Here is an 18,418-nt window from a genome sequence, read left to right on the forward strand (position 1 = left end):
TTACATCCTTGAAAAGTGATTACAAACATCCCCATATCTTTTTATTGGATAAGGGACATTTTGCTTTATTTGATGTTTTATTAAACAGTGCTATATATGTAGGTTATGTAAGGTTTCATAAAGAAGTAGAAGGACTGCAGAATTAATTAACTGTTGTTTTCTTATAGACTTTATAGGTAGCCCAATAAAAAGAAAGTTGTCATCATCTCAGCTACTTGTAATAAAACATCAGTCTCATTTTAGTGATGGTCCCAAAATGTTTTCGTGGCATTGTTAAAATGGTGATTAAAATTTAGGTAAGTTAAAAAACCTTCCTAGAACTTTAACTTGTGTCCTCATCTGTTTGAACAGACAATACCACACTGATTACAGTCTCTGTCTTTCCATTTCTGACTGACTGACTGCTGTAATCTGCTCTTGCACCCATGGGGTCACTTAACCCCCTGCTGTCTTTCTGTGTCACCCTGACTCATTGTGGACCCCCTGGTTATGAGTTGTGGCCTGACACAGGGAGGGATGGCAGCTGTGGACTCAACTTGGCAATGTTCCAGCAACATGAAAAGACACACACAGAAGCACACACATAAACACACACTTGCCCTAGAGAGCCAGGCGTCTGTTTCATCCAGATGTGAGCCATCAGCAGAGAAACACACACTCAAATGCACACTCACAATGAGACATATTCACAATTATTGCATTTAGTTATATATCATGCATCTGTGTGCATTAATTCATAATCACACACACACACGCACACACACACACAGCAGTCCCTCCGTACAAGCCCGGGAGGAACAGAACATATGTTTCCTCCCTCACCACTGGGGAGTGTGGCGAACAGGGGGGGGTAATGTTTATGAGAGAGTGTCATTAATATGACAAAACAAGGCTGGCTGAGGGATTTACTGTACACACTGGTGCTGCCATCATCTGTCAGTTCTTCCTGTCACCATCTTCTGCTGCTGTTAGCATCACCATTAACATCCCACCAAACCTAATCCTAAATGATTAATTACTGTCATATATATGTTCATTGGTGTATTCTGTAGCTGTGTCTAGTAGTGCACAAAGTATTCAGATCCTTTTTTTCAGGCCCTGAAAACCTGTTTTCTCAAGTAGCTCATCTGTTAGAGTATTGTGAATATGTTTTTGTCTGTGTTCTTTTCACAGAGGCAAAAATAGAAAGTGTGTGTAAGCTTAAGGATATAGGATATAATCACTTTATAATATTTTACACATTGATCATATGTTTTGTATGTAATCATTAACTGTAGCTGTGAGATAAGTATAGTAAATTCAAAAGTATAGTAACTATCTGAAATGTAATGGAGTAGCAGTAATAAAGTGGAAATTATTGCCCCACTGTTCTTTGTCCTTTTTGCATTTTTTCACCAGTTGGTTATGCATCTCTGTTTTCTATTAAACTATTTAACAGTGCATCTGGGTATCTGTGTACAGAGGCTCAAAAACAAATGGTCTCCCATGTTTGTGTACTTGTGACAGGGACAGATAAGGCAGTGTGGAAATCAATTCTGCCTGGGCTCAGCCTCCCTACTGTCTCTCACTTTGTTGTCCAGTCTCCATCTCCAGCCAACCACATGTTAGAAAATATATACACAGCTTCTTCTAATTGCATAATTTCACCGTCATTACCATACCTACCAACTAATCCTATAAATAGCATGCTCATCTTTGCTCCTTTGTCTCTTGAAGCAAAATGTTACTTTGGCTACTTTCTTTGGTTGTCAGTCAATGAATTGAAGGACTGATTATATCTTCTTCTGTTGCCTTCTGGCTGTTGTAGGGTATTGATGAAGATGTTTTTAAAGTGATGCATAATGGGCTTTTTTCATGATGTGTGACTGAACATGAATTGTAGCTGATAGATCAATTATAGAATGATTAATTAGTGCAGTTTAGTGCACATGCATAGCTTGGTAGAAGAAAAGATACAGGGGACTATTTTGCCATAGCAACAAAATCAAAGCAATCCCCTGGGTCAGGTCAGATAGTGTATAACATAAAGCACATTGTGACCATTGGTTACCAAACTAATTTATCACTGGCAGTGAACTCTGCCCTTAACGATCCAAACAATTACTCCTTCTTACCATTGGATTTTTGAGCAAGGTGCCCATTCTAATGTCAGGACTGTTAATACTCCTACTAGACATAATAAACATACATAGTCTAATGTCTTCCCTCTAAAACCACTTTGTTCCTTTTTTCCCTCTCTTCCTCTTTTGTTTTATTCTGGCAGCTAAATTTATATATATTGAAAATAAAAACAGCAGACCTTAATTAAATTTTATTTTTCTGTCTGACAGTTGCTAAGAAAGATAGTGGCAGCATGAGTGGTGATTTTGGGTTAATGCATTAATAATTCAATTCATGTGATGCAGTGGTGAATGCTTATTGGATATTTTTTAAATGTCTTTGAAGGCATATTCTAGTGATTTAACATTGCATTTCCATTAAGTTGGGGGAGTCACAAATTTCAAAAATGAATGGTTGAAACTGAACCATCAGATGCCAGATATCCTGACTTTTGTGCTCCAAGTGTAAGAAACTAATCTCCAGTAGAAAGCTATCATTTCCAAAAAGTTGGAAATCTTATGGAACCGTGATGACATCATTAGGGTTTATGTTGCCTGTCCAGAGCTGCAGAATGCATTTTACAACTGTTTTACAGGCTAAGTAGTTATCCTCATGAAGTAAACATTGTAAACATCACATGTACAGCTAGTGGAGTGCACCTTTAAATGAGTCTCTGCTCCTGGACTACAGTACTATTGCCCCACTTCTGGTGTAGATTTATGAGCAAGACTAAAAGTCAATAGCCATGCCAGCTGATTGATGAGGCTGCAATTAGGGATAGTGCTGTGGTGAGCTAAATGCTAACATCAGCATGCTAACATGTACTTTAGTGTTTAACATTCTAAGATTTGCTTATCAGATGGAATGTTGTTTCACAGATATCTGGTCATAAATCAGAGTACTGGGCAAAATCATCCTGAGAGGAACATGAATTTATGTACCACATTTCATGTAAATCTATCTAGCAGTAGCTGAGGCATTTCACTTGAAACCATAATGTCAATCTCAGGTGGCATTATAGTAAAAGGCAGAGAATTATCAAAGTCAGTAGAATTCATCCTATGGGGACCATGAATGTTTGAACAAAATTTTGTGCTTAAGTATCATGTAGTTGTCGAGATATTACAGGCCAGACCAAAGTGGTGGACCAACTGACTGACACTGTCAGACATTGTCATCCCAAGGGCCATGCAGCTACCACTGCTAAAAATAATAATCTTCATCCTGTACAACAACAATTGAAATGGGAGCTTCTCTCATGCTACTACAGTTTATCATTACCTACCAAGTTTCACAAAAGCATTTACATTCTATGCAGATGATTCACTATCCTACACTAATTTCTACCTTCCTCAAATCCATTGCCCCCTATTGTCTGCAGGGCGGTGGTGCATATCCAGGTCAACGATGTGAATGAGTTTGCTCCTGTGTTCCGGGAGCCCCAGTACCACGCCGCAGTGACAGAGGGCAAGATTTATGACAGCATCCTGCAGGTAGAGGCCGCCGACCAGGACTGTTCACCACAGTACAGCCAGATCTGTAACTACCAGATCACCACAACCAGCACACCCTTTGCTATAGATCGCAATGGTGAGTACACTAGAGGGAAAATATGTCAATGGCACCCACAGATATATTAGCACTTGCCAAAGAGACCATGTTATATCACCTAGCTATTAACAGTCTGTGACGATCAGTGCATTGTGCAAGTGTTACTTTGAGGTGTTGTCAGTTAAATTCTTGGTGTACCCACTTTCCCCCAACCTGCCTCATCTTTTAGCAGTTCTGCTTCACTTATCTCAATGATTTCCCATATCTAAGATCTTTCAAATCAAGTTTGAAGTTTTTTGCTCCCTCTGCTCTCAATATTATGTAGGGAAGATAAAAACACATTTCTGTCATAACACAGTGACACTCATTCATCTGCACACATGCTTTTTACAGCCACAGGAGAAATGCTCATACTGCACATACTCATACCTGCATACACTCTGGTAGCAAAACTTAATACTCTGACAGATGTCTCTCCCCGGGGTAAAATATGTTCTTTGTTCATTCCAAGGACAAAGTCAAGCTTTGGTCAGAGAGCCATCAGTCTCTACAAATCAGATCACAGAAGTCTGTGCACACATAAACATAAAAACACACAAACACACAAACACACACACACACACACACACACACACAGATGAAGATAAATGTGAAGTAAAATCTCAGATAACCCCTCATGCACTTTTCTTTACAGTGTTGCCACTTGCACTTTGTAACTTAGCTCTTGAACATTACTCTTCAAATCTGTTCAGAGATATTTTTTCAATTTCATGTCCTCTACTGATCTTTCTGGCTGTATTAGTTTAATGACCATTGCTATTTTTACTTTCATATTTCTAAATAGTTCATAGTTTTGTCCCTTTTTTTTGTTTAAACACCCTTCATGGGCAGCTGAAGTAAAGTGAAGTAGGCTTAACACTCATTTCACACATTTTAACGCTATATATTTTATACTTCCTGAATTTTACCACTGTTATACAGGCTATTCATATCCAACTAGCAGACCAGCACCTCATCTGAAAAATCCATATGCAGATATTTTTTGCTTAGGATACACAAATGCAAGGGACATTGCTGTTTACATTTTTGTTGCTGCTGTACTGCCGAGTGTTGCCGACTGCTGAGGTGTTGCAATAAAAAGGATGACTGGATGAGGTCAGGGCAAAACTGCACTGTGAATGATACAGGGGGGAGGCTGCAGCCGGAGTGCTCTCTTCTCTCTCTCCATTTGAAGGGGTGTCGCTCAGTTATTGACCGCTGAGGAGAAGGCTTTGAGAGCTCTTGAACTCAAGAGCACCTGAGGGAGAGAGGAAGAAGATGGGAGGGAAGAAAGGAGGGGCTGGCTGTAAGAGCAGGAGTAAGTGCTCTGAGAGGACTATGGAGAGAAGTAGATAGTAAACTGTAGCAGTGATAAACTTAACAAAAAGGATAAGGCGGGAGATATTCTATATATTTCCAAATGTCAATAAATTCCACAAAAATACCAAAATCTAAAATAACTTGATCCAACTAACAAGTATTGTCTGTGTCTGTGCCATGGAGCTCCACTGTTATCCAAACACAGTTAAAAACACCTCAGTGAATCATACCATTGCACTGGGTGACATGGTCCTTCATTACCATAAACATACATAATGGGGGGCGCATAAATGTACCAAAATTCATGGCAACAAATCCAACAGCTGTGGACATTTCTACATTTGGCAACCTCATAGTGGTGCTAGAGGAAAAGTCATTCATCCTTGGGGGACCATGAATATCTGTACAAAAGTTCATAGCAGTTCTGTCAGGACCTAAGTGGTGGACCAACCAACCAACAGACCGACAATACCATCTCTAGAGCCATGCTGCTAACATGACCTACCGAACTATTAAAATACTCATCTTTGCACTGGGTTGCACTGAGTCTGTCCTGCATACACCATGTTGATTCTGACAATACTTGATAGAACACTTAATGTGTATTAATCCCTAACTCACAGTAGTGCCCAAAAACCATTTTATTTCAATGTTTAAACGAAAATCTGCAGTGTCCAGTGTATTTAAGGAAAATTCTGCACCATTTTAAAATGAAACTATGATTTGTGACCTGTTGAAAGCAGTTTGACACTAAGAAAAGGTCAAGGTCTCACAAGGTAAGAAATGCTCTTTGGTAAAACTGGACAGTAATTATAAAGTGATGATGAAGGGAATTCACAAAGACAGATGCAAAGATGGTTTGCTTGTGTAGATTTATGTTTGTCTGATAGGGAGCCAAATAGAGAGAACAAGATGGAGGGTAAAGCAGTCATTTACTAGCTGGCCACCCCTGCCAGCAGTCACAGCACGCACAGCCTGCTGACACGGATAAGTTGATGTAGTAATTGAAAGAGCGGGTATAGGAGCCTCCGTCATGCAGAAAGGTGTGTTAGTGTTCATGCATACTTGTGTGTGTGTGCGTTAGAAAAAACGAGAGAGGAGAGCACAACAGATGAAGCAGCAAACAGTGAAATGGGATGAGGCTGCAAAACAGTGAGACAATGATGTGCATTGAGAAGGAATGGGAAGGTTGGAAAGGGGAGAACAAGGAGGGAAGGAATTCTAAACAAGCTGAGAGGGAGACGGAGAATGGACGATGAGGAGGATAGGAGGATGAACAATGCAGTCCTCGTATGAATTACATTTAATCCTCCCACTCACACACTCGTATTCAAATATACCACATTATCAACATTCAGCTCCCTCTGCACCTCTCTCCCAACAATACAACAACCGCAAGAAGCATCTGGGCTGCTGTACAAGCCCAATAAGTCATTCCAGCTACGTTTCAACTCATAGCCAATAAGGCCCAATAGTGTTTCTTTTCAATGCTCTTTACACTCTGCTAGTGTTCTCTGTCAGGCCCCCTCCCTACCCAGACCCGGCTGCGTGTATAGCATTGTCATCCATCTGTGGTGGAAGACTCATCAAATATTAACAGACACATTAGGACTACAAGAGGTCCCCTCATGCACTCTGTTCAGCATTGGAAAAGACGCTGGCTTGGTACATGGGTCGCAGTTATAGATGAGGCAGGAGACTCTCAGTCACTGGATGTAGTCTGGATGCTGATTGCACTATAGAGACAAGTAGGTTATTTCTTTCTGTTAAGGTGCTCAGTGCAGTATTTTAACACTTGAAATCACAGCCACATTAATTTGATATGTTAGTACATATATAGCCATAATTTACAAAGCTGGGAGGGCTTGATTGGTTTAATAGCACAAATGCCACAAGTGTGAGTTCCACCCACATTATTTCAGTAAGAAATAAGATTACATTACCCACAATGCAACCTGACCACAGACAGTTAATTGTGGAGAGAGGTGGAGGCTGCATAAGTTTTATCCTACAATATTTAGTACCTTTAAAAAAGTGACACAGGGAGGTGAGAAGAGGACAAGTACCAGCATGTTTTTTTGCATCCAGAAGCAACAGGGGTTTAATGGAAATGTGGTCTTAATTTTGAGAAAACATAAACACTAATCAACCACTTGTGAGAGACAGAGGCTACCTGTCATCCCAACCATGATGCCATTTGTTACAGTGATTATATTAAGACATCACAGTTAATTTGACAGTGATATATCATGATGGTTTAAGATTAAAATGAAATACCCATTATTCATGTTCTAAAAGACACTCGAACAACACACTGTATAGGGAGATAAGCAGCAATACACAGGCAATGTGTGTTTTCTTAGAAGTCAAAAATGCACAGGGCTGTACATCAGACACACACTTTAGAGGAAATGCTACATTTACCAACTCATTCAGTTTAAAGTGTATACTTAATTTTCATTCTTTATATAATTTTCACTAAATTTTAAAGTCATATAAGTCAGTAAAGAAAAGACATGTACTTTTCCCAGTCATCAGACTGAAGTGCAGCTCCATTGAGAATAATGTGAAAGTTGAGGAACATGTCTGCTGAACATCGCTTATGACTGCAATAAAAACAAACTGGTTTAGCTGTAAAAGCTCGCACAGCCATTTTATGATCCCATAAAGTCACTCTCCAAACTACAGATGACTGACTAACTCAGTCACAGATTTGGGTCTGTAGTATTTATTACAGAATGAAATGTTTCATGAAAACATTGTAGTATATACATTTTATAATAACTTTCTGAACCACTTCACTTATTCCACTGTACAACAACTTTTGTGAAGAAAGTGAATATATGGCCTTACACCAAACAGAAGAGATAAAGAATTTAAACTCAACACTACATCAACTTACATATTAAAGCTTCATGTAGAGATTCACCAAACAACCTTTTTATCAGCAGACATTTTGACTTGTCACAGTGGGAAAATTACAGGCATTAGCAATAAAATAACATAAATGTTAGCTGTTTTGTTTAAGGTCCCAGTCAGCCATGAACTGTTCAACGGTGAGCCCGAGATACATTTGTCATCTGAAGTGTTTCATGACCAGATAAAACCCAGATGAGCTATAAGACTTTAATTTACACTATGTCTCTGTTGGCCAGATCACTTGTCTGACTACAATCTGTCTTGTTTTTGGGCAACATCCAAATCAGTTTCAGCTATTCTCCAACTCCTTTCCAAAGGTTGGTGGTAACTCAGCTTAAGATGTTTGATACCTGCCAAAAACACCAGAAGAGGAATCACTAGCATTAGCTATTTTAACCATAAAGTGACACAAACACAAGGGTGAATCATTTTTATGAACCAAGAGCAGGACAAAAATGTTATTGTTTTCATGGGCTCTAAGTCACACTAACTCGCTCTCTCACCCTCACAGATCCTTCAGTGGGTTCACTGATCATGAGTCAGATGAACACTACAACAACTCAGCGCTCTTTGTCTTTGATCATTACATGTAGAAATCACTGGAGCTGCTTCCTTTTCCTGTTGCTTTAATGAGATAGATAATGGTAGCTAATTTCAATGTAACTTCAGGTGCCATTATTACAAGATGGATGCATTCACAGGAGGTAAAGACTTGTTGAGATTAAATATTGAAATACAGAAACTGAAACTTTATAGTTTAAAGAGTGATTGCTTTAGAGGAAGTTTGCCACACCAGCAACACTTAAACTACTTCATCTCTTCCACCTCAACCAGACGATGGGGGTACATTTTGTTCATTGACCCATTGTGAGGTTATTTTAGCTTTTGAGGTCTTAAAACTTCAATTTGCAGCTCTCAATGTGCCAAACTGCTCAGCGCAAAATGTTTCCATTATGAGGCACAATAGAGAAACTGAATTTACTCTACATTATAATGAGTTTGCTTACAAAAAAAGCAATTTGGGTTGAATTTGACCTTGAGCAACTCTTCTCTCCTTCATCAGGTAACATTCGGAACACAGAGAAGCTGAGCTACGATCGGCAGCAGCAGTATGAGATCCAGGTGACGGCCTGGGACTGCGGCCAGAAGAGGGCACTGCACAGCGTCCCTGTTCGCATAGACGTCAAGCCTGTCTGCAAACCCGGCTGGCAAGGTGGGCCTTTATCCTATCTGTTTGTGTGTGTGTGTGTGTGTGTGTGTGTTTGTGTGCAAGGAGGACTGAGTGTGTAATCTTTAAACATTCAGAAACGCAAATGCAATTATTTGTGTGTGATTACTTGAGTTTGGGCAGTATGTGTGTGTCAGCCTGGCTGTATTGTACAGTGTGTGCACAACAATGGAGCGTGGAGTAAGAGCTGTGTGGGTTCTCTTTATGTTCACAGAAACACAGATGTGATTATTTACATGTCATTACTTTAGTGTGTGTGGGCCTTCTCCGAATGTGTGGTACTTGCTGTAGTCTGCATACCTCATTTTTATAAATTTGTGCTTATTATACTGTTTGGGTTTCTCCTCTCTTTCTACCTACCTTTTCTTTATTTCTTGGTCTCTCTCACTCTCCATTTCCTTTCCTGACCCTCTTTCTCTCCCCCATCACTCTCTCCTTCCATCCCTGAGGAATTGGTCTGTCAAGTTTAGCTGGTGTGATCAACAGCACTTTACTAAGAACAATATGACACAGCCAACATGGCTCTTAGCAGATCAGAAAGCAGTCATGGCAGCCTTAACAAGGCCCAGGGTAATGCAAAGACATGGGTCTGCACCATGTTACAACAACACAAACAGCTCTCAAGGTAACTGTGGACGCAACTTAGATTTGTTAGAGATGGCAACAGTACATGATGAAAGATGAACACACACACACTGCAGCTTCACCTGTAACCATGCACAACCTGTATTGTTCTGTCATTAGTAGGGCTAGGTTGTTGTTTAAAAATTTTTGATACCGGTACTGATACCTTGACTTCGATACTGGTTCTTGAACAATACTTTTTTCAATACCAATTTTATAAAATCAGTTCTAACAAAAAGAAAAATACATTACATATTATAATACAAATCTTGAGGGGTTTTTTTTGTTTTTTTTTTTTTGTTTTTTTTTTTGTTTTTTAGTTTTTCAGCTTTGGCCTTTTTCCACTCAAAGCAGTTTTGTAACGTAAAAAAATAAACAACAAATAATTTTCAGTGCAAAAGAACAGTTGCAAACAAGTGACAAGTCAGTGTCTAATGCAGTTCTTTTTCAGAAAAATCAACATGTCTGCTTTCTCAAGTAACAGACAAGCCTGCTCCTGGCTGATGGTGTCTCCAGCAGTAGAAAATATATGCTCTGTCACAACACAAAGCAACTTTCTGCTCCTTAAATTAATTCTACATTCATATACTTCATCAAATTGGTTGTGTTGTCGGCCTTAGCAATGATGTCTTTTTTGCAAATATTGCATCGCACACTATTGGCAGCAATTTTGCTAAAATGGAGACACACTTTTGACCTCAGTCGCATTTTTTATCCACTTTGACACACACACTGTAGTTCACAACACGTGAACCCCATCTGTGGGCGTAACCACATAAGTATGTTTCCTGCATGTCTCTACCGTGTGTAACGTTACAGCACCGGCAGCATTATCAGATCTTGATCATAAGATTAACTCCTAGGTACCAAAACAAAGCATCTTTTGATACTGGGTAGTATCGAAGCATTTCGGTCACTTCTGTAAAAGAACCGAAGTTCAGTACCTAGTCCTAGTCATTAGGTCATAAGGTCATTTGTTTTTTGGTTGTTCAGTTTCTTTGGAGTCCAGCCATTTTCTGTTCCACAGGATGTGATGTGAGCGAGCTGGTGATAAACAGCAGTAAATAAAGACCCTGGCAGCAGCTCAGTGGCAGCCAGTAAACCCTGAAAAAACTGTTTGGTTGTTTGGCTCATATTCAGTTCTCCAATCTGTGTTTTCTCAAAACAAGTGGCAACATGCCTGTAGTTTTTACATCAATGTACTTTTCTGATCTTACTCAAGAATATTCTGTGACAAGATCGGGGTTTTAAAACAAAACAGAAAAAGATAATTCATTCTGCATCAAGAAAATAAATGATTCAAGGAATGTCTTGAAACTTTTAACATTAGTAGTCTAAATAATTTCTTAACATGGGTACTTTGTGCAGTGAGTTCTACCAGACTGGTGACTGATTTAACGATTGAGACGAATTAAGGTCACCAAATTAAACAGCCAAAAAGACAAAATGAAAGAAACAAGGGAAGAAGTTTTACCTCTAGTTCTAAATTTCAAAATGACTACATGTAAGTAGTACAGACACTGCCAGCATTTGCCTGCATGCTGTGTGTAGTGTTTTTTTGTGTCAAGGGGAAAAGTTACAATCAAGGATGCAGGCAAGCAGAATCACATAATATCTGATATACAGTAAAAGCCTGGAGAAAATGACACACAGGAAAGTAGGCTCTACAAACAACATTAGCATGTCATACAGACACATTTGTAGCCACACACTTAAATCCTAAAATGTATTATTTCTCATACTGAAACACTCAAACTTGTCAAAAGCACAGCGAGTGGCACACACTTCACATTTTGGACACTTAACCCATAATAAAAAAGTGAAAACCTGTTCTTAGGAATTTTTTTGCAAATTTAGGAAATCCAAAACTGAAATCTCACATTTACAAAAGTATTCAGAGCCTTAATTCAGTACTTTATAGAAGCAGCAGTTTGGCAGCAATTACACGTTTGAGTCTTCTTGGATAAGTCCACCTGGATTTGGGCAGTTTTTCCCATTCTCCTTGACAGATCCTCTCAAGCGTCGGGAAGTGTCTGTGAACTGCCACTGTCAGGTCTTGCCACAGATGTCCAATCAGGTTCTAGACACATCTCAAAGATAATTAAACCACAGAGGATGATGCACCTTACTACAACTTGGAGTGACACAGCAAAAGGGTTTAAAATAAATTTGCATGGGGGAAATGGCAATTTTATCCATTTAAAATAAAATCTACAACACAATAAATTGCAAGAAGTAAAATACTTTATGAAACCACTCTATGCAACATATGTCATAGCTATATGTGTACGTATGTACAAGTTCAATGTCAGCACACCACACAAACACACAGAGCAGCCAGGGCTGTCATGGGTGTACAGGGTGACATTAACTCCCTCTCAAGGCTCTTAGTGATAATCCTGTCTTTGAAGCCTGGTTGCAGTATTTTTTATGAGTGCATTTATCAAATTAGGATTTTCAGCACAAGATTATGGTGAGGAGATACATACACACACACAAGCACAGATACGCGCTCCCTTGATGAAAGAGCAGTCATCCCTGTGAGCATTGTTTGGCAGCAGGGATGAAGGGGAGGATGGAGAGGGAGAAGTAAATGCCATGGCCACAGATCAGGGGATATTTAATAGGGCTAGTCCTTGTCGAATTAAAGGCAGGCTTCTGTCGGCAGGCTACTGTGGGAATGTCAAAGACACACACATGCGTGTGTGCGTTCTTTTGGTAAAAAACAGTAATCTGTCTGTTCAGATTAGCTATGGTCTCTGACTTTGGACAGCAGGGCTCAGCTGTGTGTCTGTCCTGACTAATCACATGTCCTCACTCAGCTGGTGGAAACTCCTTCTCTGATGGGTAGTGCCTGTACACACACACAAAGACAGACACACACACACACACACACACACACACACACAGGTGTGTATAGGTGTTTGCATCACCATATCATCTTTTTCTTTTCAATTACTCTACTACTTAACTGTTTACTCCGATTAACTTTCATATACAGAGTTACCATTATTTGTTACCAATCAACATACGGTAATTTCTTTTATATCTTACAATCTATTTGGACACATCATCAGTGATATAACCTGGAGTTTCTGGTTTGCCAAAGAACTTTAAGGTCCTGCTTAAGGACTGACTGGTAAAGCCCCTGCAGCCTTGATGGTCATATTTTGCGCATGCTACCCTTAACTCTGGATCTTGCTCTTCAGATCAGCATACTTGACTTTCTCTCAGAGGACTCCTCCACCTTGCCTTCCATGGGGATGGTCAGTCCTAGCAGGACCACTCACCTTGCAGTTTTGGATATCGGGACCATGTATGCCCTGAATGTAGTTTCTGCAGTGATGCCTGAGAACATTTTTCATGGGTCAACCTTAAACTACCAGTCCCACCTACCAGTGATAGTGAGAAGCCTACTTGATAATCTTCAGAATCACTGTGACTTCTGCCCTTTCTTGACAAAGCCAGCTGTCTTCCTCATTGGGTGTAGTTGTGCGCTGCTGACAGTCCCTGTGTAGATGGTGCCTGCTATTGCCTGGCACCTGGTCATGATGCCAGTGGGACAATCCCTTCCCCAGAGCCTTCAGAGAGAAACTCGAGATATGCTCCTGGGATCTCCCACTCTGGCCCAGTGGGCACACTGGTTTTCCTATCAGATCCCAGTGGGAAAAGATGGATAGGCTAGGGAAGACAAGGTGAAGTGACTGGACCAGGAATTTGGTCCAAAGTGGTTCAGCATTCCAAACCTCTGACCAAAGGATCTTGCAGTCAGTGGCTTGCTCATTTCAAGTCCATGTGTTTTTTGGTGCATCTTGGCTATACTGATGGCATGTACATCCTCCACCCCAGCTTGTTTCTCCTCTAGGGCCATGTGACACCTCCCCTTCTTCTGGGCTCTCGTGCAGTTAGGTCTTGGAGTGCTGACAAGCCCTACCCATTTGGATGTCACTCCTCCAACCAGCACATATCTCCAGTCAATTTATTTTCTTTATTTTTCTTTATATTTTCCAATATTCTCAAGATACCATGCATGTTATATAGTGAGTCATATCATATTGTGAACTATTATTGTGGCAACATTTGACAATGTGGAAATCATAACACAGCTTTGGGATAGTCAAACATTGGAAGCCAACAAGAAGAAATAAGAAATTACATTCTCACTTTTTTAAGCTTGTCCAAAACAATTTAAAAGTTTTCAAACTTAAACTGCAACTTAAAGTCAATCTCCTATCTTGTCTCTTCATCTCCATCCTTCCAGCTGTCCACACAGAAACTCATACACATGAACATACACACAAGAAAAACTGATAATGGAATGAGTGGACAGATGGGAAGATAAGAGACAGAGTAAGCAGACCACTGTCGAGCCTCTTGTCTTCCTCAGATGGGATGGTTATCAGTTTGGTGTAATGCAGTTTGTTTCTAACACCATAATAGATAGTTGACGGTGACAGAAAGTTTTATATGGTCAGTTATGCAGCCCTGAGCAGTTTGAGAGAACAAACATCCTTGGAAAACAAAAGTAAATAACAAATTCCAAAAACATCCCCTTCTGTATTAACATCTTCCTGCCCAGGGACCATAGATGTAAATGTGCTATATAGCTAACTTTGGACCAAAGGTTATGTTGTGTGTTAATTAAACAAATAACCTAAACTAAGAACAGTTTACAGTGAGCATATCTCAGACACTGAGACACTGCAGTATTCACAACTGGATAGTCTAATGTCAAATAATTTTTAGAGTTACTGCATAAATAACAGAAGGTGATTCAACCACTGTATGTTTACATTTCCATGAATTCTATTACACATTTACAGTGTGTGATATCCACATGATGTAATAGTTTAAGTTTTGAAAGCTAGAAATATCTGAGCCACCTGTGTTGCTCAGTCATCCTATGAACCATCAGTCTGTGCTACAGGACTGTAAAAGATGTACTTAATGTTCCATTAAACCTGTCCTATTAAATGTGCTTTCCATACCTATAAAATATATGCCAGATGCATTTCTGTCATGTATGACCTCTACAAAAGATGGAGTAGTCAAACACACACACACATACACACATAGACACGTATATAACGAGTGTACATAAATACATACATTGTGATACACATTGAGCACAGACATTGAGTGACAGATTATTGCACTGATTAAATAAAAAATCATATTCCATATTCATATCCATCCTTCGTATTTCGAGAACAGCTCTCAGCCTTGAGTGGGTGTGTGTTTCCCCATGCTTGTGTGTGTGTGTATGGTCGGTGCACATGTGCCCTAGTACGCTCTTTTACCTCCAAAAAGCCAGAAACTAAAACAGCAGTTAATCTGAAACTCAGAGTGCAATTCTGGTTTTGTCTATTATTTCCCAGAGTATAGTTATAGCAATACAGCATACTGTAGGTGTTTATGTTATAGATGCGTGTTTTTTCTCTAATGAGACCCATGGAAGGCATCATTATCACATTATTAGACATTTCTCTGGAGAGACATGCCACTGAATATTTAACACTGACAGCAGCGGTCTTTTATGACATTATGTAGGTTTTACAAAATTATTCTTGTGAAGCTGTTGAATAAAAATATTCCATACCATAGCTGTTTGATGTCTGTTTCTCTACCAAATGTTACAAAAGAAAATTAATTCACACACTGTATCCACAATTCTTTTTTTTAAGGGGAGCTGAATAAACAATTAAGATCTTAGGAACATGCAGTGTAGGTGATGTGACTGGCTATTAAAAATGCATGCACCACACATCAATACTAGTCCTATGGAGATTCCAATGTTTGCAATAGGTTAGTCTCAAATGTAAGCAGTTCTGTCTTCCTCAAAATGAATAGATTCAATTGGTTTCCCAAAATGTAGGGTCAATGTTTAAAATCAATATTTTTATTAAACAGAAAAGAAACCAGGTCAAGACTCCTTTTTTCACTGCAGCAAGGAATATCATTCTTTACAAAGTATGTAACAATGCTAAGATACAGAGACATTTGTGGAGAGAGATGATGTTGTGATTTTGGCTCAAATGTAGGCAATTTAATTCAACAGGCCCAACAGCTAGTCGTCTTCTGCATCATTTCTTGATATGTCACTGCCACCAACCGTCAATCATTGGCATAGTGTGAAACTGTCAGAAGTCGAGTGTGTATCACATATGGATGTATTATCGGAAGTGGATGTCATCCATTCACTTGAATGAAAATTGCTCACTGAGCAATACATTAGTATTACACTGTCGGTCATGGTCATGTGACACACACATCACTTTTCTAGGCCTTGGGAAAGTTTTGCAAATATTAAACGTCTGGGTGGATTAAAGGTTTTACCCTTGATGGCCAGTAAGTGAACTGCAGTCAGCATCCTGCTGTTCATGCATACTCACTCTGTTGGTAGATGCTGCACAGCAATGTGCTAGCAATGTGAGTATCAACCATGTTTTGTCTGTGTATGTTTGTATGACAGCTTATCTTCTGAATTATCACACAACTTACAGGGATCTCCAGTTCTGTCTGTTATTTTCCTCCAGTGTCTTCCTCCTCTCATTTCTGACATGCACTGAATTTGAAACAGCTCACATAGATGCACTTTCTGCCTCGGTCTGTGCCATCCAGGATTTATATGTGCTCATGTCTTTGTATTAACTTTACATTTAAATACACTGTCTCTAAAATTCCCCTCACATTCACTCTACTGATAACATATATTGTCAGTAACCCAAGAATGGAAGAGTCATAAAGTCAAAAAAGTGACTCAGTAATATCTAATCTAAAGCTACTATGTTTTTAAAATTTGCTAACATTAGCCATGGTAAACACTTGATCATACCAGACCAGGTAAAGCTGTACTCCTGAATGCATTAAACTGAGCATCATTGTGTTTTATTCCTCATGATTTTTCATTTGTAAAAGGAAGATTGTGTTATTGCTTCCTCTGACAAATCGATCATCTTACTTTAAAGGTTAAAAATCATAACAAACAGACAGAACTAAACTCAACTGTGAAATAATAATGGAAAATCAATGACACAGTTTTCAACTATGATTAAATTATATTTGGCAAAAAGAGTGTCATAGACAGACTCATATTGACAGACTATGCTTGTTAGCAGTAAAGTTGGTGGAAAGTTGAGAGCCAGCCTCAGGTAGAGTATCTGAAATCAACACACTCTCTCAGGCATTTTCTCTCTTTGAGGCAGGGAGTTGCATTTTCTGCTCGACTCTTCAGTATTTCAAGTGCGCGCGTGTGTGTGTGTGTGTCTGGCAGCCAATGGTCCTGATCTCTGATAAGAGTCAGAAGAGGATGAATTAAAGAGGGGAAGAGGAAAAATAAATGGCTCTGCACTTCCTTTTCCCATTTCCTCTAACCTCCTACTCCTCTCCTGCTTCCTCTCTAATCTCAGGCTGAGGTCTGGCTGCTACTCTCACTCTTTTCATCCTGTCTCTGGTTTTCCCTTATTACTTTCATTGTTTCCTTTTGCCCTATGTGTCTATGGCCTGCATTTTTTTCTTACTTTGTTCTGTTTCTTATTTCCTCTTCCTTTTGTGGGTTTGATTCTTTCTTTCTTTGTTTCCTCTCATCTCACCATCACCACCTTAATCAGTTCAACTTCATGCTTCTTTCGTTCTCTCCATTTGTCTCTTTTCTCTGATACACTATTAGTTTGAAATAGAAATCCAGTAGTCTCCATTGTAGATCACAGTCACCAGACCGTCTTCTTACTCCACTTTTCACTTTCATTACATTGCACACACACACACACTCACTGTCACAGGGGCACAGAACTCACATGAACTCTCCTAATACCCCCTCTCTGGCTTTAGGCAGGAGGGATGGATGAATGGTGGCAGGGGTTAAAAGACAGAGGAGCCTGACACCCTGGTTTCACCTTATTGTGTCAGAAGAGGGCAATGGCTTTTGCACAGAGGTGTAAAATTGGGATAGAGACAGAGAGAGGATAGGGAGGGAGACAGCTAAGAAATACATCCACACACAAATAACAAACTGCAGATACACTTTGTTCACACACACATTTATGCACAAAACATACACAACATACACAACAGAAACGTGAACATTGCATAGACACAGATACGCAATACAAAACACAGTGTGATTACACTCTCTCAGTCCTTGTCTGGCTGCCTGTTGAGATTGGAGTTTTCTTTATAGTGCCACTTCAGTGTTAAGGCGACACTGAGCAATCATGATTACAAAGCCAAAGACAGAGAAGGGGTGTAGATAAAACAGAAGGGAGCAGCTGGATGAGAGAGGAAAGGGAGAACTGTTAAGAAAACATATAAAAGATAAGGTTTTTTGCCAAAGGGAAGGACTGATGCAGCAATTATGTTGCAGAGGTGGTGATATCATTTTACCAACTGATGTAAAGTTATGCTGCATGTTGACCTTCACCTATGGCCACAATTTTTGGGTAGTGACTAAAGAGCATCATGCTGGAAAACCTCTCCAATGGGAGAGCAGATCCTGATGCAGACATGCTGCAGGGATTAAACAGTATATCCCAACTAGCCTTGGATTCCTTTGGGATCCCCCATGAGGAGATAGCAGACGTGGATGTCTCTTGTAGTTTGCTTAGTCTGCCCCCGTCATGAGGAGAATGAGAATTAAGG

The 18,418-nt window shown here is 39.7% G+C and overlaps 1 protein-coding gene across 1 annotated transcript in view; it reads left to right on the plus strand.

The window, feature by feature from the left end:
• The window catches only part of LOC108888214 (calsyntenin-2), a 233,152-nt gene that overhangs the window by 144,156 nt on the left and 70,578 nt on the right, over nt 1-18,418 (plus strand). Inside the window, exons 4-5 of the mRNA XM_018684112.2 lie at nt 3,482-3,690; nt 8,993-9,142. Of these exons, the coding sequence (XP_018539628.1) occupies nt 3,482-3,690; nt 8,993-9,142 (359 nt within the window). The remainder of the gene's footprint in view (nt 1-3,481; nt 3,691-8,992; nt 9,143-18,418) is intronic.

The sequence above is a fragment of the Lates calcarifer genome, linkage group LG21 (genome assembly GCF_001640805.2).
Source record: "Lates calcarifer isolate ASB-BC8 linkage group LG21, TLL_Latcal_v3, whole genome shotgun sequence".
Classification (NCBI taxonomy): domain Eukaryota; kingdom Metazoa; phylum Chordata; class Actinopteri; family Centropomidae; genus Lates; species Lates calcarifer.